General features: G+C 37.8%; 1 protein-coding gene across 4 annotated transcripts in view; it reads left to right on the top strand.

Annotated features, from left to right (window-relative positions):
* SLC2A9 (solute carrier family 2 member 9) overlaps nt 1–25,776 on the top strand; it is an 84,432-nt gene extending 58,656 nt beyond the window's left edge. For 3 of the 4 annotated variants that reach the window (XM_068188682.1, XM_068188683.1, XM_068188681.1), the window contains 2 exons: nt 16,120–16,247; nt 25,472–25,776. In XM_068188682.1, the coding sequence (XP_068044783.1) occupies nt 16,120–16,247; nt 25,472–25,729 (386 nt within the window). In that variant the 3' untranslated portion in view covers nt 25,730–25,776. The remainder of the gene's footprint in view (nt 1–16,119; nt 16,248–25,471) is intronic. The other variant, XM_068188684.1, reaches the window with a different exon arrangement.
* The last annotated feature ends 962 nt before the right edge of the window (nt 25,777–26,738 follow it).

Here is a 26,738-nt window from a genome sequence, read left to right as displayed (position 1 = left end):
TTGTACATCTGAAAACAGGTATTTTTGCACTGGCATTATGTTAGCAAATTAGTTGTACAGAACTTCACTTTGGCAGTAAAACAGAAAATAAGGCTTTTGTTCCCTTGAGCTTTTGGCGGTTTTTTATGCACTATTTATTGCCTCTTTTTCTTTGTAAGGAGTTTGACATTAAACATTAATCAGCTGTTTATACATCTTCACCACTGAAGTGGTCTAATTGATTGTGGCTTATTTGGGGAAGAGCTGCTGATGTTTGATGTGACTCTAATGAAATACTGCTGTAATTCCATCAATCCTCTTTTGAAAAGCTGAGAAAAAAATATGCTGCTTTAGAGAAAAATGGGGAGAAGACCAAGATATTTCTTTTACCCTTGTTTCTGGGAAAAGGTTTTGTCACAAATTTCTGTGCAAAATACTGTGAAAATAGTGAAAAAAATAGCAATCCCTTTGTCCTTCTGTAAGGACAAATCTCAGGTTCAGCTAAGTCCACCGTACTGCTGACATATGTTTCTTAGACTGAGATCTGGGGGATGGATGTTAAATAATTCTGTGGAATAGAACTTTTCTTGAATTTTAAATACCTTAGGAATATCAAACATTGACTTGAAACTTCTTTAAAACATCCCTTCTGGTGTTTTGTGTGGCTCAGAGTGTTTAAGTGCAGCTACTTGCAGTATCTACCATTGGGGTTTTTTAAAATCTCTGTTAAAACAAACTGAAGTTTTTTCCATATTACAGATATGTTCCACGAATTTTTAGAACTTGCAAATCAATGTGTTCTTACAGGTTATACTTCTAGCATATGAAGATAAATCCTCAGCTTTTCTTCTTCACCTCACCATTCTTCAAAATGGGTTCTAGAATTCTTCATTTTGATTCTTTGTCTTTACTGATGTTACTCATGATTTGTGCTGCACTTCACAAGCTCTTTGGAACAAAATGTGTGCAGATACATCCAGGACAAACAGCCATCGTTAGAAATCGTTTTCTTGCTTGCTGTTCTACAGAATTTCTTGCTTGCTTTTTTACAGAAATTCATTAAAATTAAAGCTTCTGTTGTGTTTTTCACTGTGCTCACTTGCTGTTAAAGCCAAAGAATATTAATAGTGTACCAGTTTAGTTGGCCTCTCCACCTTTCTTCTGTGTGTTCAAATATTTGTCATATCTGATAATAGCAGGAATATCTGGGTAGTACTTAACACTGAATTGCTTTTAATGAAAATCTCTGTAATTGACTCTTCAGCTGTTGAGAAGATATGAACAATTATATTCAGTTATCTCTGCAAATCAATAGCAATATTTCAGATTACTTTGATGGAAGCCAATTTATCTTCAATGAAACTTCTCTGTTCTCCTTAAAGGAGTTTATGACATCTGAACTACTTTACTGCCTTTTAGCTGGGCAACTTCCATTATTAACAATGTTTTAAGATGATTGAATGAAAGTGAGCATATATATTTTTTTCTGAACAAGGAAATTATTACCAAGAAGTCCACTTTGCATCCACTGTTTTTTGTATCAAAAGGCACAACTTAATAATTAAGTGCAATTACTGTGTCGAGTTTTGTCACCTTTTCCTTGTACAGGAAAGGTATCAATAGCCTGTGACAAGTCCATTGGAGAGTCACCATGTCAGTGTCAGGAGAACTGTGAGAAGGGTCTGTGTGAACTGGATTTGTCCAGCCTGAGAAGAGACAGCTCTGGGGACCTAAGAGCAGTGCCACTGCCTGTGAGAAGGGTGCTGCAATGGCAGAGCCAGTCTCCTGTTGGTGAGGTGCTTGAGAGGCAGAATGCAAGTGTAAAAACAAGAAAGATGCAGAGAGACTGTAAGGAAAAGCTTTTTGATTCTAGGCAGTTGAACATGCTACCAAAGATACTGAGTCCTTAATTACTACAAAAAGATCAAAACTGAGTACTTCTCTTTTTCTCCATTGCAGTGGTTGTAGGGAAGTGTCCAGAGCAAAATACAAACAGGGCAAGTAGGTGAGACATTTTTAGAGAACCAGTGCACATTTTTTTCCAGCTTAGGGTCTTTTCTGAGGCATAGCTTCTAACACTTTCATAGTCTCCCATGGATTTGTTAAATCTCTGAAACAGCAGAATTTTAGTATTCTTTGGCAAAGAAAACTACTTGTCTACCACCTTTCATGCATATGTCCTTTGTTAGTCTTTGTGTGCTGCCCTCTAGGTCTTGCAGAAACAGAGCAACTGATCCTCCTTTTCAACTTTCTTGTGATCTTGTAAACTTTTACTCAAACAACACAAACTTTTCTGGAACGAACAGCTATTTCTCATTGTCACCATGCCAGTGATATTTTATGACACCCCTTTAGCAGGAAAATTTCAAAGTTTGGTGTTCTTTTGTAGCACTCTGATGGTTTAATGAGACAAGACTGAAGTCCAAGAATAACTTTTCCACCTGCCTGGTAGTAAAAGGGGTTTTCCCCAAGAAAATTAAGATCTCTTCTTCATTATAAAGTTGCATATTTTTCATACTTCTAGCCTTTTGTAGAGGTTTTGCCATTCATTTATTGGTTAAACAGGGACAATTGTCAATTAATCCTCAGTATCTTAATTCCTCCTGTAGCTGCACTACAAAAACAATTTGTGATGATTCCATAGGCACAAATCTTAAGCTAGGACAAATTTAGTTTATGTTCATTGAGCTATTGGTACTTGGAAAAATTATCCCATCTAAAGACAACACATAACTTGGGGAATTGATTTTATAAAAATACTGCTTTAACTTTCTAGAGCATAAAATGGCCTTTAAATGTACAATATTTTCTCTCTTATTAGAACATCTAATACCTTCTTGATAGCTTAGATGTTGTGTAAACCATTTTCTGATAGCATATGCATGAGTCCCATCTGCTCCTTTACAGTGAGGATCAGCTGTTACTGTAAACTGTGGATGGTGTTCATTTGTTTCATCTTTCTGAACTTTTCAGCTTGTAGATATTTTTGAGGACTGTAGTGCTAGCAACAGGTATGTTCAGGCATGTGTGTGGTTTGAAACTTCATTTTTGTCAAAAGACAAACAGCAGAAAGCTTTCAACTTCTAAAAATTAAAGGGGCCCTTATGCTTAATAGAGTCTATGTGTGATCTGAAAGAAAATAGTTTCTTTTTCTATAGATTAGGGAGCCATGCTGCCCCAGACAGTTTCTTCATTGTGCCTATTTGGTTAATTTTACGCAAGTTAAGATAGTTGCTGGACCTGAAATAAATATAGGATACATTTCAAAGAATTGTTTTGAAGAATAGGATACAAAGACTTGTCATCCAGCAAAAAGTAAATTGAAAAAACTGAGGGAATTGCTGAGAAAACAAATCAGCTGAGAAAACAAATCAAAGAAAAAAAGTAAAAGAACATTTTCAGTATCTGCAGAGAGTATTTGTGCTGCTCAGATTATGCATCATGAGCAAGTGCATTGCTTTGTAATTCCTTTACAGAATGAGTAAATAATGTGCAGTTTTTTAGAAATTTGGAGAGTGATAGACAGGTTTAAGTGCATGTGAAATGTCTTTCTTCTTTAATTTTGCCTTAGTTAATATTTAAGAAAAAAGAAAAACTAAGATTTATTTCCACTTTCTCAGTTAAACCTGTGTGGATACCTCTTTATGCACTGAACACTCATATTCAACTGTGCCTGCAGAATCAATCTCTTCAAGAAAAGATGGTCTAAAATCTGACTTAAATAGAAAAAAGAGAAGGTTCCACTTTTTTTTAGCTATTTTCTTGAACTCCTCATTCACCCATTGTACCTTTACAACAGTTGCTGTGCCAGCAAGTGATTTTTGATTTTTCTGGGAAAATTGAAAAATGTGCATTGTAGTTTTAGAAAACCTGCTGCAGATTGTTCCCTTTTACCCACCAGCCAAATATTTTTAACAAGAAGTGAACACCCAAAAACTGACACAGAATTTATTCCATTCAGTTTCCTGATTTGTCTGCAGGGATGTTGACCCCATTTGTCAGTGAGTCTGTCATGCATTTTCAGATGAGGGGCTTGCAGGTTTTGTTTTTGAACTTTTCCCCACTCACATAAAATAATTTTGTGTTCATCCTCTGAACCAGAGAATGGCTTTTCTGCCAGCTGTCAAGATGTGTCAGATAGTGGAATATGTGAAGAAAAAACCTGATCAACTGATTAATTGGGGGTTACAGAAACATTGGCATGAACTTCCAGATAACCTTCCTAGTGAAAATAAGTGTACCAAAAAGACAGTCAAGAGCTTGAGAACTTGGAAACCTGGCATAAAGCATTTCCATGCATTATCTTTGTATGAAATGATTCATTGGTATTTCTTCCTGAGAAGCATATCCTGGTTAAGTGTAACACCTTTCCATCCAGTTTTGATAAGTGGAGAAGGCACTGCTGCAGAGAAGGGACAGGAAACCATGGTGGCTGAGGTTAGGCATGATGTCTGTCTTTAACTAAGTGGAAGGATGGGAGGAGGTGGGAGGAAGTGTATTGTTTTGATAAAATACCTAGCTTTGAAACAATCTTCTTTTAACACCTTCTTTCGGAAACCGAATAAGTATTGTTGCTTTCAAATCTCTGCAAATTTTCTGGCTCTGGAAACATGGTGCACTGAAACACTGGACTTATTTTGCCACTGGAAATGTGTAGAAATAACCCCAGAGCCTAATTGTGGCAGTAAGATCTGTAAAAACTGTTTGTGTAGCACAGGTGTGTTGCCCAACCTTTGACTACTCTGTCTGGGAGGGCGATCAGCCACATGTGTGCACAGAAAGGCACATGGCTCCTTCTTCCAAAGAGTTCCTTGGAGTCCTTTGGAAAGAAAAGAAAAATTACCTTTTATTGCAACAAACAGTAACACTCATGGAAGTTCCAAAAATCAGGGGAGTTGATTTTATATCAATTGGCTGATCATGATAATTCAAGCCATCATTGTGCCAGAAATCTGTGTTATGTTGGTGGCACTTCAAGTTTGAGATTAGTGATTTTCTTGAAATCTTTTGTATTTTGACCATTTCTAAGAATGGGACATATATGCCTGCATGACCTGGAGAGAAAAAGAGGCTTGGACACTCAGATTCCTCAGGGTGGGGATTTGAGGATGTCTGAAAAATGTCAGTTAGCTAAGGAAAAATATAAGAATAATATCTCTGAGTATCACTTGGAAGACTTCCACATAGCTGATTATATTTTATCTAAGTAATTTCAGAAATGGTTTTATATGAACACTGTGTATGCACATTCTTTTACATGTTTTCTTAAAGACCTAATACATCATATTGTCATGCCTTGTCTCACTGTATTGTAGTGTGAAAAATGTGTTGTCAGGCATCATGTCATCGTTTTTGAGATGACTTAGAGCTGAATGTTGGAGCACAAAACTGCTCAGGCAGCAGTTAGCAAAGAAGGGCTGTAAAGGTGAAGGAACCGCTAACGTGAAGAAAATAGGTTTATATATTAAAAGATGCAGAATAACTTCATAGTGTCTCACAGAGAAGGTTGAGAATTCAATAGTGCCTGAAAGGATTGTATCCAGATGATCTAATATGGTCCTGGATTCCTTTATCTTCAAATCTTGTGTTCTTTATTTATCTCTAAGTGAGATGCTCCATCCTCTCTATAAAGTCATACCTTGTTTCTACCTGCCTAAAGCCCTTGGTATCTGCAAAGATGCACATGTGGCCAGAGGGATTTTCTAGCTGGTCAATGCAACAAAATGCAGCCCTTGACTTAATTTCTGTCAATAGCTGCTGTTTTTAAATCAGTGGAACCAGAGAGAATAAAGCAGGAGTCTCTGGCTAAGTCATACACGGTGGCTTCAGGCATTTTGCCTTTACAGTCTTATGCAATGTCTTAGAAGTTGTTATTCTGGTCTTGAATCCTGTAAGTATTTCTGTGGATGAGTAGTATTTCCCCAAAGAAGTCCTGCTGAGTTCAGTGTAGCACAGATAAGGCTGAATTTAGTGTGCTCAAACATGAGTCTATGTGATTTTACTTAAATGCCTACTTTTAAAATGCATTTATGCATTTAGTATGCATAAGGATGACAAAGTCAGATCAGTGGTATGTTTCCAGTCACACTGTGATTACAGGAAAGAGAAATCAGTAAAATCGCAGCTGCATTTGAAAAACATAGTAATTTTATGGTAGCAAGATCTTATTTTTTCAGTTGTTACTTTTTATAGCAATTGCATTTTCAAACACAGCTGAGAAATATCAACAAACCAGGCCATTCCAGAAAAGTATTTCACTTATGTTTGCCTCTTTTTGAGAGTTTTATAATATTTGTCATGATTTATGAAAGGTGAGTGAAGTCTTCCGTAGCACAGCTGAATACAATGAATGCAATTGAATACCATTTTAAATTGACATTACAGGTAAACAAAAGAAAACGCAGAGGAAATCATTACTGTGCCCTGAGGCATATCAAAGATACTTTGGTATTTAAAGTTTAAATCAGTCCATGCTCTCACTCTGAATGCCAGTGTGCAGCTGTACTGAAAGCAGAGCTGTTGTCATAAAAGGGTCACTTTGAAAGTCACGAGGTTTGTTCAGCCTGAAATGTCATGAATGAAGAAGATAAAAATCAGCTCTTGGATGTGAAACAACCAAAGATGTGATAGCACACATATAGGCATAAAAGTACCGCAGTGAAAGGCAGCATCAGTATTATTGCCTGAAATAGGCATTTAGAGAAGCATTGTGTGATATTTTAGCTTCTCCACTTACAGTGGGATGTAAAAACTTCTAACACACATGGCCTCCCACAGAGGCATTATGCCAGTCCACTTTGAGAAAGAGTTTGAGCTTGCTTGAGTGCAAAAAGAGAACCACTCTCTGTACCAGAAAAGTGTATGCAGTTAAAAAAGAAAAAAATAAACCCATGCTGTTCTATATTTAATTTAAAAGTTGTAGATTTGAAAGGTTTGGTTACTTTTCAATTTTTTTTTAATTCTATAAACTAAAAGCATTTACATTCTTCCCAGCAGATAGGCATTCTTTGATAATACCAAATAGTTCCTGCATTGGATATGGAGGGTATTTGTGCAGAAATAACCTTTAGTTTTCCCACATATTAAGGAAAAGGCTGGGTTTGTTGATAGTTGTAAGGTTTTTGTGGGCAGAACAGCAGAATTAAAATATGCTGCATAAATATCAGTTAAATACTCCAAGTGTGAGTTATGGTTCTGCTCAGAAATTTGTAATAACCTGGAGACAGTACATACCAGTCCCAGCTGAAGATTTCTGAGACCTCTGGCCCCATTCCCTCATTCCTTGCCCTGTTGTGACGCTGCCTTGCTGTCGGGTGCCATCCATCCAAAGCAGGTGTCCTTGGGCTTGGTGTTCTGCCCTCCCAGCTGCAGCCATCACAGCCTACCATGTCAATGCCATGTAACAGCTGTGGGCTGTGCAGCACAGCTGCAGGAGGCTCATTTACCTTTCTTTCCCTGGTTTTCTCCAGCAATGGAAAAGCTGCTGCCTACCCCTGGGGGCAGGAGTACTTCTACCAAGTCAAGTAGTTGAGAATTTATCTTTTGATTACCTTTGAGGGAACAAACTGATTTTTTAGGCTGTTAAGAAATAAAACTAGAATTGCTTTCAATATTCATTGAATTTATATTGGGGGGGAGGATAACATGTCCCTTGAATATATTAAATACAGTGTCATTCAACATATATTTTGGGATTAATACCTGTTTTACGTTTTGTTTGAATTCTTCTCTCTTAAAGAGCAGAAAATGTGTAGCTTTTTACGGTTCTGCAGCAAAAGTGATTTAAATTCTTTATAATTAGTGGCAGTTCTAAAGAAAAATGAACCCTTAGTATTTGAAAGGTAATTGTATCTGCTGAATAAAGGAATTGCTGGAGGTGACACCTGGAGTTCTCAGCAGCAGGAAAAGTTATGAACTTTATACTGCTAACAATAGATATAAAAAATTATCTTAATTGAAGCTTTCAAAATGTGAATACTTTGACACTTGACAGCACTCCTCCTACCTGAACTAGCAGCTTTTCCTGAATGATCATTAATTAGTTGCTGATGGCTCACATCTCCAACCCTGAAGAAATGTACTGGTGCAGAAATGCACCCATGTGTTTTAGGGGTCCATGTAACTATGAAATAAAACACTTATTCAAAAGCTGTGTAAGTGACCTAGGTACATTATTCAGATTAATGGGGACTGGATATGGAAAGCCTAGTAAAAAAAAATTACTGTTTTTTTCTGTGAATTCGTGTAAAATAGTTACAGTTGCCAGAGTGCAAACTAATAAATATATAGAACAGGAGATGTAGAATTAATGAATGTAAGGCAATTGAAATATTTTATTTCCCTTATTCCCAGTCACAATGCACAGCGAAGAAAATTTTGTGTTCATCTCATCTATTTCTGACTAATCTCCATGGCTAAGATCTAAATGCAAATGTTTATTAGTTTGATGTTGCAATGAACAACATCAAACTAACTCTGCTCTAGAGTCCAGACAGTGTTTCTTAGTGGCCAACATACTGCGTAGAAAGATTAAAAAACACCAGTAACAGACTTTCAGAGGAAAAAACTAGGTCAGGACAACTGCATGAACAAAGGTAGTCAATGCCAGTTTGACCAAGCAAACAGTCAAAGCAGTTGTTTCCTTTAAATCTCCAGATGTAATCTGCCCTACTCCAGAAACTTCACTTTTTCGGAAGTACTGAATTATGGCTTATGTGACCTCTTTCTGAGTTTCATCAGAAAGAAGGCTTATACTGTTCATCACAGCAAGACTGTTGCTGTCTTCACCTGGTATTTCTAGTCCAAGTGCATCTTCTGAATCTCTCTTCCTTTTCCTTTCTGTTTGTTAGCAAGGAAGTACTGCAATTTGTTATATTTGTTTTGGTTATTGGTCACAGTAAGGAAATTTTTTTTTTGTTATTGTCTTACATTCATTTGTTCTACAACTACTGCTCCTCATACCTTGTCCACCATCCTGTAGCAGCAACCAATTTCTTCAATTACTGGCATTTGAGGCCATGTGTCCTAAAAACGTCAACAGCTCCTTGAAATCGTAAACAGACGTGGTCTGTTACCCATCTCAAACAGGAGAAGCACAGGAAGCACTTTTCAGTCCCAGCTTCTCTGAAAATTTAGCCCACTATTTTTACTGTTGGCATCCTTCAGGATGAATGCAGCTATACAATTACATAATTGTGCACTGCTAGCATGAATAATTTGTTTGTTAAAATATACTGACTTTACAAGATTTCTTTAGCTTGCAGGTTTACAACCAGCAGCATTTTGTGCTAATGGTCTGTCAACTTGAATTCCTAACAGGAAATCATAGGGGTTGGGTTTTTTCTTCTTTTCAGACCTCATAGAGTGATGTGACTCTAGGAATATTTCTCTTACCTAGGACTGAACATGAGTTTTTAATTTGGGTATTTCCACACTATTTCCATCTTTATAGTGGATGAATATACAAGGGGCACTTCTGTGCTTTTATTATAGTAAAAACTCTTTCATCATTGTTCTCATAATTGAGATAATTGGTTTTACCAATTTAATATGAACAGAAGTGCCTAATCATCATTGTTAGTGAGAATAATTGAACATTTAATTCTATTATATAGTCTCATAGTCATAGCTCATTAAAAAAATGTTCATCACATTAAATAGAACAGAAAGTTGGGCTATAATTAGATTTGTGATGTTATAAGGTGGATCTGAATATATGGCAGAAATGTTTAAAATACTATTAACTGTTCATGTAGTTATAAGTGTATTTTTTAAATTGCATTTTATTCCTTGGTAGCTATGCAGCATTATAATTGTAAAGCAAAAAGAAATGTTGCCAAGAACCAGAGGAGAAATTTAATGTTGATATTTTAATGTGTCCATTTTTACAAACAAAAGCCAAGACAAAAAAAAAATCGAACAGCAATTAAAAAAAAAAACAAACCCAAACCTACCAAATATCCCAATAGACTGAAATTGTTACCAAAAAACCAAAAAAACAATGTATTCATTTTGTTCAATATGGCCTACATACTGCTGGTTTGTCTTACAATGAAAGAGGCAAAAAATTTAAATATTACATTAAACTAATAAATTGAAATAAAATTCAAGATTAAATATATTCCTCATGTTTACAGCCAACAGTTGTATTTCAAAGGGAACTGTTATAACTCGTCTAAAGAAAAATACCTTTAAAGTAATGAACATATTTGGCTCTATCAGTTATATGATAAGTATTTTGTTGAAAAAATTTTCAGAAAAAATTATTCGCTCAGTAAAGGATTGCTCATAAAATTCTGCTTGAGTGCACTGACTTATGGAAGTAAAAAATATAGGAAAATACACTAATTAATATTCAAGAGGGGGAGAATTTCACTGAAGAGGAAATTATCAGGTGGTTCAGATAAGGGTATTGTAGTTTTTTTGCATGGAATATCTGCTGTGGAACTAGTTACCTAAATGGACCTAGAAAGAATTTTTTGTGATTTATTATATTTTATATAATAACCTTGCTGTTGTATGTCAACCATTTTAGTGTAAATTACCTGATGAGAACCAAGAAATAGCATTTTAACTACTGAGGTTAGAACAGAGTGAAGCAATATTTTTGTTGTGCACCATTGCTTAGTTTGTTTGTTTTATTTACCCTGAATGGGTTGCCTTGCACCACCAAAGTTCAGAATACCTCCAGAAATGGCTTTCTAAATGCTGTTGGAATAGCAGGTTTTATATAGATGCTAAACCAAAGGCCAATTAATCAATGGCCTTTCACACAATACTGCATTAAAATCTAGTCCTTAATAATTATAAATACTATTTATTATAATATCAGAGTTTGCAAGGTTTTATATTATTTGTGTGTTTTAGTTTGGTCTTATCGTTTGCACTTTTTGTTTGCCATAGACTGACTGCTTTAAATATCTTTTACTCACGTGGCCTTTAATCTAAGGCAGAAAAGATTCCAATGGTACAAATTAATGTGGTTAATGAACTATAGCATTTTCTACAAACAAAGTGCATGTTTTACTTAATTATCCCATGGAGAAGAGCTGCAGACAGCTAGAAAAGTCTGTAGCATGAAGCTGTGACTCAGTACACCCCTGTCACACCTTCTGTTCCCAGTTCTCTCAGCAGGATTAGCTGGGAGTACAGCTGTCATATCTGTAATGTCATATTTGGTGGGGTATTATTCAATCAAATGCAAAATGCAAGTTAAAATAATCTAACAAGTGACAGAACACCTTTATAAAGATTGAGATATCTATTTTGCAAAAATTCTTATTCTATCTGTAGACCTACACAAATGGAAGAAACTCAGTAACTGCATTGCATCTCTCCCTAGCAGCATTCCTGAAGTGTATTTTCCCATGGGTTTTGTTGCACATTTTGGGGGGTTTTATTCATTGGTTATAAGATGGTGTTGGTTTGTTTGTTTGGGGGTTTTAAATAACTAAAGTCTGGGCAGAAACTAACAGTCTTTTGCTCTCCCGCTGAAGAACATCGGGTTGTTTTTCCTGCAGTTATCTTCCAGGACTTTTGTCTCACTTCCACTGCTTCTCTTCCAGAGCTGCTCTCTAGAGGGCCCTTGACTTGCAAATAGCAAAACCTTTCATTGGTACAGTACTTTATCTCCCAACCCTATTAGGATATATCAGTCTTCCCTACATGCCTTGCCTTGCAGACAAAGCCATTTTGCTTGATCGCGTCTGGAGCTCCACAGACTTCTTTTCCCCCCAAAACATTGTTGCGAGGTAGTTGTCTGTTTTCTCAAAACTTTGAAGCCTCCTTGTCTCAAAGCATGGAGTTGGAAAGTCAGGGGGCTCTTGCCCTAATCAGCCTTTGGGGATTCCCAGATTCCCCCCTGAATGGGCAGAATTTGGAGAGCTGAGACCTGCAGGAGGTCACCAGGCTGGGTGGCCATTGGTGGTCCTTCTGGTGGGGCTGGAAACCCTCTGGCTGCCATGGGGCCACTGCCTGAACACATGAGGGCTCAGCTTGGGTGGGTATTGAAGGATAAGCTGCTAGCTTAGGGGGAGTTCCTTTCTCTTTAGGGCTTCTTAGAGCACAAAATTTCTGTCACCTTTTGAGGTGATTTACCGCTGTAATAAATCTCCCTGATTTGTATTAGGCAAATTGTATTGTATTGTATTGTATTATACAATTTGAATGATTGTATTTATTCTTGTAAGTCTAATTTCGTAAATCATATTGATAGCCACAACATAAATTCCCAGTTAAGTACTGGATAAAAACAGAATGAGGAGTTCAGCATTTTCCTTCCATTCTCATTTTTTCTGTATTCAGGTTTTTGCACTGACTCATAACTTCTGCTAAACAATATTTATTCATAACTGCTCACTGAAAAAAACAGTAAATATGTGTACCTAATTTTTCCTAAGAAAACACATTGATACTTGTGTAAATTTAAATATATATTTGAAAATCTATAGCATGGATACCAAGATTTTTTTTTTTCCGTTCTAACAATCCAATTTCATGCATAAAAGTGTACTGGATTGAGAGTCTGGATTTTTACCAGCACATGACATTGATTCTATGTGTAACTGGACTAATTACAGAGATAAATTAATAAAGAACACAGAAACAGAAGTATTTATGCATGTCTAATTGTTTCATGTGGGTTTAATCTTGTTTTATTAAACAGCTTATTGATATACAAGTCCTGCAGTAAGACAGTTGTAGTTTCCAATAGATGTAGAATCCTAGCAGGTATAACAATCTTCCTTTACTAGCACTACAGTATGTTAAGAATTTTTTTATTATGTTCACTCCAATGCTAAAAAGAACAAAGTATTAGAAATTAATCATTGTAATTATGTGGTCAATGCATTGTCTATTTAAATTCATGTTTGGAAGCTACCTTGCTGGAAAACTCCTACAGGAAATCCTAGTACACATTTTTTTTGTTTTATGATCAGAGCTAAAATAAAGCTGCTTCACTGAAAACTGTATGGGAAGTCTTCCAGGGGAAAATACACTGCCAGGTTCATCCTCCATGAGAAAGATCATCAGGTAGCTTGTTGGTGAATTATTTCACCCACATTCAAATACATGCTAAAGTTGCAAAACTCACGACAAAGCGTTTAAAGACTATTCCAAAAATACAGTGGTTTGGTTGGATTAGTTGGAGTAGTTTCCAAGCTTCCATGTTTGAGCACAGGCTAGCACAGACCCATCTGGCCCAGTGATTATGTAGGGTACCTAGCAGAGGCTGACTCTCAGAAGTGGTTGGTAAGATGCCACAGTATTGTGATCTCTGCTCAGATCCAACTTATGTAGTCAAAGCATAATACGGCTTCCTTTAGCCCCATGCACTCAGATTTGTATCTCAAAGAACAGCGAGTTCCTGGAGAAAGGGAGTCCTTGAGCACATCTCTGACACCCTTGAAATGACTGAGGATGGAATCCTGGGGCTGTAGGTTCAGCTCATCTCAGGTGCCTTCACTGACTCTGTCTTTAAGATTTTACAGTTTTCCTTCAGCTCTCCCAAATTTCTTTTTCACTTCACTCCATTGCAGAGTGTGTTTTTCACAGTGGTGTGGCCCTTGGGAGGCATTCACGTGCCCTCCTCTTCATCCTCATAAGGTCAAGTCTGTGCTCTTCCAGGCATACAGCAATAGAAGGCAGTGACCTGGCTTCATTCCATTTCTTGTGTTCCCAGACCTGACCTGACTTTCACATAACTCATGTACCACTTTTCAGGCTCCTTGGTTCCTCCTTACAATTCTTTTAAGTCATCCCTCTACAGAAGTTGACTTTCTGTTTTGTGATGCTGTGGATATACTTCTCTAGACCATGAGAAAGCTGAGAGGACTGTCTGTGTCATTCCTCCACAGAATTTTTGAAATTTAGAGATAGTTGATATGTTCTTAGAAATTAAATTGGAATTTCAAAGAATCTGTTTCCAAGATAGTGCCCATGCATTTTTATTTCCATTACCCTTATGCTTTCTGATAGGTTTCTGTCCTTTCATACTTTTTTGGTTTTTTTTGCCTCTGGCTTTTTTCTCTCTTGTAGAATATGTATTTTTCCAAATGCTGCTTCCAACAGCCTTTTTTATTTTACTGACAAGAACAGCAACACCTCTGTAGATTGTCCTAAAGCAAAGGCATGACAGAATAAATGATCATAAATAAGTCATCTTACACAATTTCTGTGTTTCCAGTCCTTCAGTTCCTCTCTCCAAGGAGCAAGTGTCCTGGCAAACTGCTGCCTCATGTGGTATTTAAGACCCAAACCAGATGATGACAGAACAGATGTGATTGCTGCCATTTGAACCCAAATCCCAAGGGTATGATAGAATGGCCACTGGAAGCCATCAAGCATTGATAGACCCCATGTTGCTGGAATTTTGTTAAGTTTTGGGGGTTCAGATACTTATTCCTCATGTTCAAACTGGTGCTGGGAGAGGTTACTTTTTTTTAGTCACAGAATTCTGGTACTATATATGTCTTGTAGAAAGATAGAAAGCTGCAGTTTGGATGGCTTAAACTCTCCATATCTCAGTTTCCTATGTATAAAGTAGGAGTAAATAAATGTATTTATTCCTTATTTTTTTTGGTGTAATTTATACTGGCACACTTTGGCACAGAAAGTTCAGTTGAAGGCTTTACTACCACTTCAGATATGTTCCACAAAAAGCCACTCTAACTCATGATGGAGAGTAGCTCTTTGCTGCATCACATTGCCTTTCTTTTGGCACATATTCATGGCTTCTGCATCTGGAAGAATGTCTGACAACACGTGTCGTCTGCACGTCATGCCACACGTTTGCAAGCCCCCATCTCGCCCTGCTCACAGGAGCTTCTGGTGCAAATGTTTAAGCTCAGGGCCATTGAGCACATAAGGATGTAGCCCTATAATGCACTTAGAGATGTATTCACAAATGTCTAAGGGTAAAGGTAGTGCAAAAGATTAGCACATAGACCAAGGAAAGATGTGCAAGGAGAAAACCCAGTGGATGGATAAGTCTGTAGTGGTGTTTTCTTATTAATTTATAAATCTTTTGTAGGTCAGTATTGCTATAGACATTTTTGAAAGTAAATATATCTACAAATATGGTTTTGGTTGTTTACACTATCTTATTAAAAGGCTTAAAACTAAGGAAGAACTTATATAGTCTTACACAGTGTATATGGGTCTTGCCTACAAAGCTGAATAGTGAGACAGGTAATACCAACACACTTGAGGACCTAGAGACAGAAACTGGTAGGAGCAGAATACTGATTTTACTGGTTGTACAGTTCTTCAAACTGTAATGAAATAATTCTGCAAGTAGATCTATGTCTATTGTGTAACATTAAGTGAATTATGTAGCTGATCAACAAATAAAATCCAGGTTTTATTCTCTAAAAAGAGAAATATTTCTATGGAAATATCCAATGGAAATGAAGGAAGCCAAAGATCATAAATTGAGACTTTCAGCTACTAGACAGCTACTCCCTGGGGGTTACTGTCAGGCCTGCAATATGCTAGTGCTGTACAAAATAGTCCACTGCCTAAGTGGAAGGAAACACATGTCACAAGCGTGGTATTCAACTGCAGTTGTTATTATGGAGGTCAGAGTCCTTGGCTGATGGCAGAAATAGACCTCACCAGAAGTGCCAGCAGTATATGGCAAGAGAATGTATTAAATAAGCATCAATGGCAAGTATACTCATAGGGAAGCAAAAGTTTTGTCTTTTTTATTGCGGAAATAAAGTGGGTATTAATAATAAAAAAATAAGAGTTAGTCTCTTTGGAGCCATCTTTCCAACTATTAAGATCTAAAAGTATTTTGGGGTATCTCTGAATTTTCAGAATTTCAAGCATTGTAGTAGAAACAATCATTCTTATTTTGAATAAACAGTTCATCACATGATGCTCTGGAAGCTGTTGTGTGGATTCACTGCTCTGTTACCTGCTTGTCATCCCTGAAAAGAATGTAAAACAGGAGATGTGATGGCATGAAAGAAAGTGTCACTTCTCTAAAATATGATTTTGAGAGATCTGTTTCAGAAGGCCCTGCAGAGAGCTGCAGAGCAGTGCTAGTCGTGGAGGTGCGCGTCACGAGGCTTGTTCATCTCTGCTGATGGGTGGGGGACTTTACTAAAATCACTGCCTTGTTGGACCCTCTTTCAGGTGGGATTCCCTTTGTCCTCACTGGAGAGCTTTTCCAGCAGTCACAGAGGCCAGCTGCATTCATGATAGCTGGGACAGTCAACTGGCTCTGCAACTTCACAGTGGGACTGCTCTTCCCTTTCATCCAGGTACTCAACACCCTTGGTAATTGATATGCTGTGATATTACTGGTGTACACAATTCCCTTGAGGTTTTGAAAACCTGACCTAGTCCATGGGGCAGCCCCAACTCATCCAATAAATGGATGCTTCTGTGTGGTTTAATAGGTTTTTCTTCCAGAAAACAAGGGGTGACTGGTTTAGTAGCATTAGATCCCCCCTTCCAGCCCAGCTGGCCAGACACTTCTGGTTCTACCACCTGCCTCCATGGCAGCTGAGCAGGGACAGAGAACAAGATACCAATTCTAGGGACATTTACTCAGAATACTTTTATTTGGGTTAGGGTTTTGGGGGTTGTTTTTTGGGGTTTTTTTGGTTTTTTTTTTTTTGTTTTTTGTTTTTTTGATTTTTTTTTGCAGGGGGTATACTATTTTTGTTCTGTTTTTTAAATTATCCAGACACATTTCTCCAAAATTGCAGTTTCTGCCTCCTGCACAAAACTGGGGATAACCCTGAGTTCTGCTTAGCTGTCAGATTTGAATTCATACAATTCAGAACAATCCCTACTTGTTCTGCTAGTGCTATCTGACAGATCACCTGGTGAAAACTGTTTAAAAGACCCTCAGTCAATTCAAATTAAAAGGCAAACTGCATTTTATACTTTTCCATATGCATATTAAAGCTTTTTGAGTGATTTAGTATGCATCCATATGAAGTTTGCTGTAGCCTTGGGGAATTTATCATTATGTGTCATAAAAATATCCAGTTGTGTGATTAGAAAATTATCCAGTTTAGTTTTAATGAAGATAAATTGTATTTCCGGCTTGAAGGGTTTATTTTTGGGGGATTTTTTTCTTCTTTTAAAGAAAAGAGAAATAAAAGAGAAAGAGCTTAGAGTTTGTACCTAAAGATGAAAGCAGTGTTACTCAGACTTTGATTTTAAAGCTTTTTCACAAGATCAAACTAGAACATCTCCTCTTTCCCAAGCTTTAACTTTTTTCCTATTTCAGTCAACCTTATTCTCAAAATTCAGTTTATGAGTCACCACTTTCTTCACATAAAGGCAATATATTCTTCTTAGCTCATTTTATAAACCTTAACCAGGAAAAAAAAATCTTTGAGGCACCTTCACAAGATGAATGCATAATCCTGTCTGTGTATTTAAATACTAATCTGATTGCTTGAGAAACAGCAGCCACGTTTTTTGATCCTTGGTGTGCTTCTACAAAATTATTCCAAACATTTGGGAAACAAATCTGTGAAGTTTAGGGTTACTAAAAAAATCAACCCATAATTAGTTTTCTAAATGTCACCAATTAACTAATTTGAATGACTAGATTTTTGCCTTTCAACCATCTGTAGATAAATATAATCAAAGAGTGGCTTGAGTCATACATTAAACTATATGGATGAGACTGAAAAGGTAATATACAAATCAATTTTTGACAAATTAAAAAAAAATAAAATTGAATGTGGCTTCCCTTCCAGGCCTCATCACTACCTATTTGAGGTGATGAAATGCAAACAGGGACACGGTAAATCAGAAATTAGAATGTATATATATGTGAAAATGGGTGCAATAAGCTGAAGCAGGCACAGGGAACAACAAACCAGCAGAAAAGTATAATCTAAAGGGCCAAAAACTTCTGGTGCCAGAGGATAGGCTTCTTGTGTTAAATACTCTTCATTAGCAATTAAGTTTGCAGGGATAGACTTCAGTAATCCAATGGTGTAGCAAGACCTTAAATTACATGTTATTTAGAAAAAGTTTGTTTACTTTTTGTAATGTGTTGCATAAATGCAAAGAATTACTAAACATCAATAATTACTGAATAATTTCCCAACATGCTATTTTCATTACATGCTGATGCATTTTTATTTCATATTTCATATTGTGCTATTAGATTGTTATGAGTCACTTAAAGACTACATGGTAAATTAGTAATATACTGAAGGAAAATGTACCAGATTTCTCCAGAAGTTTTCTGTCATAATAGTTTCTCTTTCTACAAAAGTGTGCAGTCTTTTTTTGGTGTCAGTCACATTGTATATTCAGTACATATTCAAGAAATGTTTAAATTGCAATGTATTTTATATTTTTAATTTTCAATAACAGCTCATCTTCAGACTTTCCTCCTAATACAAAAGTTTCCAATTACTGAGGAATGCAGAGGAATATCCTGTTATGATTAGGGAACTGCTATATGGAAAACTGATTTGACTCTAAACTAGGGTTTGACCAAAATAATCTGCTTGGATCTGTGATCCAGAAGGAGCTCAGTATTATATGGGCTAAAGGTCCTACAAGCCTTGAAGCCTTAGCTCAGATTGGCTTTTAGTACAATGCCAAGACCTGTATGTGCATTTATTTTCCTCCTTTCAGAAACTAATTTGTTTGTGCCTGTGAAGTAGTACTTCTGAGTCATTGTACTAGTTTCTGGAGGTTCTCTTCTACTTTATTTCTTCCTTAATTTTACACTAGAGATTTTCATTCTCATGCCTCAAGATTCATTTACTCAGCAAGATTGTCTTTTGGTTGTCCTTATTATTTCCTTATTGTGTAATAGTATCCCTTGACTTTTTCTATTGCTCAGCACAAGGATTTCAATAACAGGTGTGCACAGAAAGTTATGGGTAGTTTCCTTCAGCTAAGCTGTTTTAAGCTTCTTCAAATACATTGCATGTTTCATGTAGTGACAGTGTCCCTGTATTAAGGGAAATGGTAAAAGTTCCCCTCAAAGATGAGAAAATGAAATGTGGGCTATCAAAGGGTTAGATGTGCTTATCTTAATTAGAAGCAACCCACTTCAGGGATACAATATAAGGATCTGTTATATTTTTTATGAAGAGATAGTAAGTGTGTGAAGGTCATGGTTGAAATTACAGTTTAAGTCTAAAAATGTCTCTACCTTTTACTTAGAAATTACGTTTCATGAGCATTATACTTCAGTGCTCTGTCCTTCTTCATTGTCCTGCACTTTCAGCAGAACCTTAAATTATGTCTGGAACAGAAGAAGGACAAAGGGTAAAGGACACAAATCCTTATCCATTTGTTTCACTGCATTATATCAATTTGAAGCAAAGTGAAGCCAAATGTCTACATGAAGAACAGTCTTTCTGCTGATCAATTTTGTAAGACATCAAACCATTATAGCTTGACCTCACCACTTCAAAAGCCAGTTTGACCCACATCTCATGACACTAATCTTCATGGCAACTTCCAAATGCAAGAACCCTTTGCACAGTCAGGGGCTGTGACTTTGCAAGTTGAATATTTAGAATCACATTTGGCATTTGCTGGAAAGAGACAAAAGTTTTGTTTTAAAAATATTAATGTGTTATGTTTGTTAAATTGATTCAGAATTTGTTCATTTGCTCATTTATTTTGCTGTATCTGCCCTGGAATATATATTTTTTCTGTTTCCAGTATCACAGTCCTGCTTAGAATTTAACTTTTGCTACAGACTGTGTTGTCAGTAAGCAACCATTGTTAAATAGCACGTAATGATCCTCTCAACTACTTTTAGATTCCTCCAGAGTATGGTGTTCACAGCATGGAAGCTATTAACAGGAAGACTGTTCTCAGCTAGATTGCTTCAAAAGTAGCAAATTGTGCAGGCTTTTTAATTAAAACCAGAATTCTGATCATTTCAATGTTAGGTTTTTTATTTGTTTCAGTTTACTTTTTAGCTTTAAAAAATGAGCTCTTTTGCTCATTAATTTTTGGCACTTAAAGTCAGTTCATAATGCTAAAAATTAAGTATTCTTTAGAATTGTATTTAAAGAGAGGTGGGGGAAATGCCTGTACATTCTCTCTAATGTGTATAGCAGCCCATCACAAGCTGGGCATGGGTTTTGTTCACCTCTTTGCTTAAGAAAATGTGGCAAAGCTGCACCTACTTATTCATATATGTTGCTTATGCAGCTATATCTCATCCTCAAAGTCAGGCCTGATTGCTTGCCATGCCTGGGATCTGCCCTGGAGGAATTGCCTGAGTAGTTCAACTTTGATTCTTTTTTGTAGTAATTGCATATGTGTCTTAGGTAAATAATTTCTTGGTTTTCCTTTTTTTTTTTTTTCCACAAATACAAAGCCTTGATCATCTGCAGAAAAGACAAAAATAAGTAATTCAGGATTCAGCTGGCCAGAATTTGCAGAAATGCTGTTTTTCAAATGACTTCCTTAGAAAGCTGATATTAAAAAAGAAGGTGATGCACTTAAAAGTTTATGCTTAACTATTAAATATCCTGTATAGCAATAGCCTTCGCCAGCCTCAAAAAAATCCCATGCAAATTCTGCTTTGAAGAGGTTTTATTAGTCTGCTGACTTAGTAGGTGCTTCCGTCAGGAAATTGCATCAATAAGAGTGCCTGCTGTCCTTTTGCCCTCCCCTGTACACCTGACAGGGCAGGTGAGCCTCAGTAACCCCAGAAAGCCTGGCCCTTCAAGGATCCTCACCGTGTATCTGCCCTTGGCTCTGAATGGATATCTACCAGGAGACAGCACAGCTGCTATTTGGGAAAACTCTTGAAACTCTGCTCACCCTTGAACCTTGGGTGTTCCTGCAGGAGGTCATGCTTAAGGAAATGCTGAGGGAAAACAGCTGCAAAGCACGGGCTGTTGTAGAGCTTTGCTCTGATCTCCTTCTGACCTTTGGGTTTCTAACCATGCACGTAAAAGCCCGGCTTAAGGTATTGCTAAGGAAACATGTTCCCAGCTCTGGCAGGGCTGCCTGCTGTTGGGGGAGGAGAAGCAGCTTTGTTCTGAAAAGGTGCAGCGTGTTCTGAGCCCGAGCAGTACGTGCAGGCAGTGTGAAGAGAGCAGCATGAGTGGGTGTGCCACTGGGATATGGATGGGGCTGCCTTGGTGCTTCCTGCGTGCCCAGGGCTGCTGCTGCTGCTTGGAGCAGAGTGTGAGGCAGTAACCTGTCCTTACGTGAGGAAATGCGCAGCTACAGAAACCACACTCTTTCCTCGAATTTTTTTGTCTATTTGCTTAGAATTTCCAGTCAGAATTGACTTGCTTTTACTTCTTCCTCTGATGCTCCCTTCCTCTTTTACCTGCCCCTTCTGGCTGTTCAAAGGTGGTATGTTTTGCTAAGGAGTCAAGCTACCCTTTTGGTGGATACAAGTATTCAATTTTTTGAACACTGGGGCTTCTACTCCATATAGCAGATGAAATACTGTCACAAAGCATAGAAAAAGGATTTACCTTTTCAAATTTATCATATATGTTGTCCTTATTATTGTATTATTGAAAATGCTCATGTCACTGAAGAATCTTGAGGCCATCCATGTCTGCAGGCTCAAATACCCAGAGCTGCAGAGAATCCGTGCTTTGTCACCAAAGACTTTAACTGAAGCTCTTCCTCAGCTTTTTACTCCCACCCCAGCCCAGGACAAGCAATATTCTGTGGTTTAACTTCTACAGTAGCAGCAGCAGGCTCACCTCTAGCACATTGGAAGGAGTAAAACCACAGAGGAACTATGGGTTAGTTAGGAGGCTATGGTGGTTACAAATAGTCAGTGAGGTACATGGGTTTCATGGACATAACATAAATAATATCCAATATAAATTAAAGAAAGTATGTGGGAACCCAGGGCACAGGGAATATTCCTCTGTCTGCTCTGAGGGGACCTGACCCCCAGAGAAGCACTGAATTTCACCCTCATTCATGGAGAAAGTTTCCAAGACTTCAAGATAGACTAGAGTCCACAAAAGCGTGAAAGAGTAGTATGGCATGTCACCTGGTTGAGAAATTTAGGTTTTGAGATTTTTAGTGTGTTGCAGATGTGAGCAAGATGGAGGTTTTAGGGCAGAGGCAGGTTGCTCTTCTTTGCCTTCTTCTTCCTTCTTCTTCATGGGTTTGGGTGATATCTTGTAATTGGGCAGAAAAGTCCACACTGTGGGATTTGAGGGATCAGTTATTGTGTTAAAGGGGAAAATAATCTAGGTGTCATTTCTTAATTGGATAGTCTGGTCTTAAAAGACCTTGTAACAAGTTAGCCATTTTTGTGGTGCTTTTGCAGCATGCAGAGCCTGGTATAGACGGCGTGCAAAACTTTGGATAAGATAAAAATAAACAAGAAGCTGAAGCCTGAAAAAGTCCTGTGCATCTCCTTTCCCTGACACAGAACCGCTCCAGGAGGGCTTCCCCACTACAGGGGAACACCCAGGGAGGGGCCCAATGTGGGGTGAAGAAATCAATAAAAATACACTAATTTCATGGAACATAGATCTTGTTTCCTGGCAGATCTATCAGTACCTTTTCTGCAGTAGCCATGGCTCAGCATTTACTGCTTTTTCACCACATGATCTCAGTTTCTAGGTTCTCTGATGGGCATGTCAGATACATTTGGGCCAATCTATTGCTTTTTCCACCCCTCAGATTTTTTCTTCAGCACCAAGCAATTCAAAATACATCAGAAAGAGATAAAAATTAATTAAACATCTAGGTTGAACTATATCCCACCTATGTCCCACTAAAGGCTTTTACTGAGCTGGGATTTGTTATTTAACATTTTCCTCCCCCTTTACCCTGTATTTCTGTCTTACAACCTTTATCAGTGTGCAGTACATATAGAAGGTTTCATGTTTATAATGTGTAATTTAATTAGTATGTGATGTTCTGTGCCAAATGCAGGTTTGGGTGATATAAATTGAACTCTGGATGACATAAAGGGTTTATGAATGAGTGGTTTTCTTTGCTGTAAGTGTAAAATAACAACCAGCTTTAAGAAAATATTATAACTGAAGAATGGCTGGTGATGAAAGGGCTTTTTGTGGTCATCCTGCAGTGTTCCTCCTGCCTGGGAATTATGGGCCTGTTGGACAAATCCTGCAGGACTCAATAAACCCTACAAAACCCACTTATAGGATTTATAACAAAATTTAATTTTTAGCTTATTCTCTGTGAAACTTTAGTTGGAGGTCCTTGAGGGCTACCTCTTAAGGGATTGCAGAAATTAAGAAGAGTATGATTATTACAAATAAATATAAATACATGAGGTAAAATAATTGCAAATAAAACATGCAGTCATGAGTGTTTAGTTCAATTAAAAGAGGTTTACTTAGATATGAATCAAAGATAATAAGCACTAATTTATTTAGCTCATGGACAGCGAAGAAATAAAGAGGAATTAGAAAGGGGGGACAAAGTTGTGGCTGCACTACCAAGAGATACAGGTAACTTATTACCTGTTATTATTTGGTTGCCATGTTTATTTATAAGAGGTTTTAATGGTTCACTTTAATCATGGAGAATATTTAATTCAGTGAAATTTTAAAAAGTGAAAAACTTGATTCTGGGTTGAAATTCTGTCAGCTGAAGAACAATTACAAATGCAGAACATCCAGATGTAAAATTTAAATTCTTAGCATGACAGGATGATTTATGAGGCACTGCAAAATTATTTTCTCTTGTCTACTATATCCTTTTGCTTCTGCCTCTGTACAAGCTCTTTGCTCTATTAAGTTCTATTTGTTACGTGCTGGAATATTTCCCCCCGCGCTTCCCATGCTGTTTGGCTTCTGATTGTCAGCTTGCTCAGGACTTCATGCTTCTAGGATTTAATGAAAAAGCACTGATGATCTCTAGAGTCCATAGACAATATCAGAGAATGCACTTGCTAGCTTTTCCTATTACAGGCAGGATTTGAAGCACTGAACTAGGTAATGAATTATCCACAGAAACAGAGAACATTGTGACTAGGCAGGCTGGAAATCAGCCATGGTATTAAAAAGCAGCTGCAGGAAAGGTTTTTTTCCATTTCTTCTTTCTTGTTCCACACAGGAATTAATGTTCTTCTAGCACACCACGCATGATGCATAATGAGCAAGTGAAACATAAAAATAGTGCTAAGAATTGCATACACCTTGAGCACCCAAAGCAGAGAGTCAAACCAGCCTGCAATGTAGGATTGGTGTGACTAACAATGATGAGAGTCTACTACAAAAATGTGTAAAATGAAGGTTACTGGCTCTGTCTTACTTGTTTCAGTTACATACCTTTAATGGCATCTAGAAATATGTATGTTGAAGAAGACAGGTCTGCTTCTTCTGTCCTGAGGGGTTTTCCCTGGGGTAACCTCAGCTTTGCAGCTGCTGAGGTGGCATGTGAGGCTCTCCTTGGATTTGCTGTTCATGACCTCACATGAGGCACCACAGAAATGTCACCTTATTTTTGAAGTTGGAGATACCCTTTCTGGTTTAATTCAGCCTTGTTAATAAAAGCAATTAGAAAAACATGGGTACATTGGGTGTTTGAGAGTGTAAATCAATAGAGGAGGAAGGGAGGTTTCCTCAAATGTTGCAAGTGGCTTCTGTGGAGCCATGATATCAAACCTGTTCCAAGTCCAACAAAGCTCCAATGGCAACATGGTATTTATCAAATGTACTGCTGAAAGGTAACTGGTAGCTGCTAAATGATCTAATAATGCCCAGGCAAGAAATAGTGAAGTTTCAGTGAAGTGCAACTCATACTGGCTGGTTGGAGCCTTTATAATGAATCTATAAATTAACTTCTTTACATAGACTCCCTTTGTTTTTGCAGTGAAGTAAAATCCATAACATTCAAATGTGGTCTATACTTTGCATTCCCTTGACTAACTCTTACACTTTCTAGAATGAAAAGAAATGCATTTTATGGATTTTTTTTTTCCTGCTGTGAACTCCCGTAACCATAACAGTGATAATAAATGTGTGCTATTCGGGGTTTTTCCTCATTTATTTTGCAAATCGCAAAGCCTGTAACTGCTGTGATGAAGATGCCCCTGGCTATGACAGTTTTTCCTTGGGTTTTGTAGAGGTGCACAGCTCTGCTAAAGCAGTACCTAGGACCTGGGAGGCAGCGTGCAGAACCACCCAGTGAAGCATCTGCCTCATTTCCAGGAGCCCCGGGGCAGTGCCAGGCTCAGCTGAGCACAGTGCAGGATTCCTGCTGCCACTGCTCTCCCCTGCTCTGTCCTGCTTTCCCCAGCTCAGTCTGGTGTCTCCCATCACTGCCCAGATTGCACCTCTGTGCACCTGTGCCAGGAACCTACTTTGCTGTCAATAGGCCACAGGCAATGTTGGAAGAACCAAAATTTCATGCATTTTTATGAACTCAGCACTCCAACTGGCAATGAGTGCCAACATGTACTGTACTTGGTTAAAAATTGCTCCATACGCCCCATTTTTTCTTTCAAGCCATTCCTGCCTTTCTTCTGAATTTTTTCTCTTTTGTAATGGCCATCTCTTCTGTTTTCTATTCACAGGCTGGTTTACAGACCTACTGCTTCCTAGTGTTTGCTGGCATCTGCTTTGCAGGAGCGGCCTACCTGTTTTTTGTCCTACCTGAAACAAAAAATAAGACATTTCATGAGATCAACCAAGCATTTGCCAAAAGGAATAAAGTAACTCTAGAAATGCAAGAGATGAACCACCACCCAGGGGAGAGGAAACCAAGTGAAGAACAAGAATCAAACTTCACATCTTCAGTGGACAATGGAGAAACCATAAAAGGGATTGTGTAAACCCAGGATGTTCTTTCAGGCAATGGGGGAAAGCGTGCTCTTTTCATTTATAGCAGTGCAGAACTTGTATATTTTATGAACATCATGAACTGTTTCTCCCTTGAAAATGTTCTAAGTGAGTATGGGTGATGTTCTAAGTGAGTATGGGTGAACTCATTAGCAGCTAGGGTAACAACTGAGACAATGAGGGGTGGGAGGAGCAGCAACTGATAAAATAAATGAGATGGAGTTTCCTTGACACCTGTGAAACAAGTGCTGTGGTGAGTGGGATGGGGAATACAGACTTGGAGATATGAAGTAGCAGTGGGGAGCCAGGGTTTTGAGCAGCAGCTGGCTCAGCACCCCCATGTGCTCTCAGGGAGGTGTACATGCTCTCTCTGAGAGGAGGAGGAGGCAGGGACAAGGGAAGAGATCCCAGTGGGGGTCTGCTGAGAAGCAAACCTGAAACGGCACCAGAATGTGTTTCCCAAGATGTCATTCGAGCTGCCCATGAGAACTGAAATGACGTTTCCCTGAGCTCCCATTCCTTTTCTAGCTATTTTGACTTCCAGTTGCATTGTTTGAACATCTCCCACCTTCCCACAAATGGGCATCTCTGGGTCCTGATGAGTTTCCTTGTCTCACTTGCAAATCCTGATTCACTACTGATAGAGTTGTCTCTAGTTTTTGGGTTTGCTGGCACTGCATTTCTCTGAATATATATATATATATATATACATAATTTTAATTTTTAAATTTAAAAGGTTTAATATGAAAGGAAAACTAAACCTCATGGGGAAGTGAGAGAACTCTGATGGTATGTGTAGGGCATAGTATTGAAACAAAAATTCAAACATGAAGTGTTCCAAGGGTTGGGTTTTTTTAATTGTTTTGTTTATTTATTGCTTTTCTTTTCAAATTCCTTTTAAAACAAGTCTTAGGAGTCAAATTTCCCTGAGACCTGATAACTTAGTTCTTAGCACTCAGATCTCTGCATAGGAATTTGGTCACCTATTTCTTTCTTAAACAC

This window comes from Anomalospiza imberbis, chromosome 4 (assembly GCF_031753505.1).
Source record: "Anomalospiza imberbis isolate Cuckoo-Finch-1a 21T00152 chromosome 4, ASM3175350v1, whole genome shotgun sequence".
NCBI lineage: Eukaryota > Metazoa > Chordata > Aves > Passeriformes > Viduidae > Anomalospiza > Anomalospiza imberbis.
Note: the sequence above shows the minus strand (reverse complement) of the source record. Positions and strands in the feature narration are given on the sequence as shown.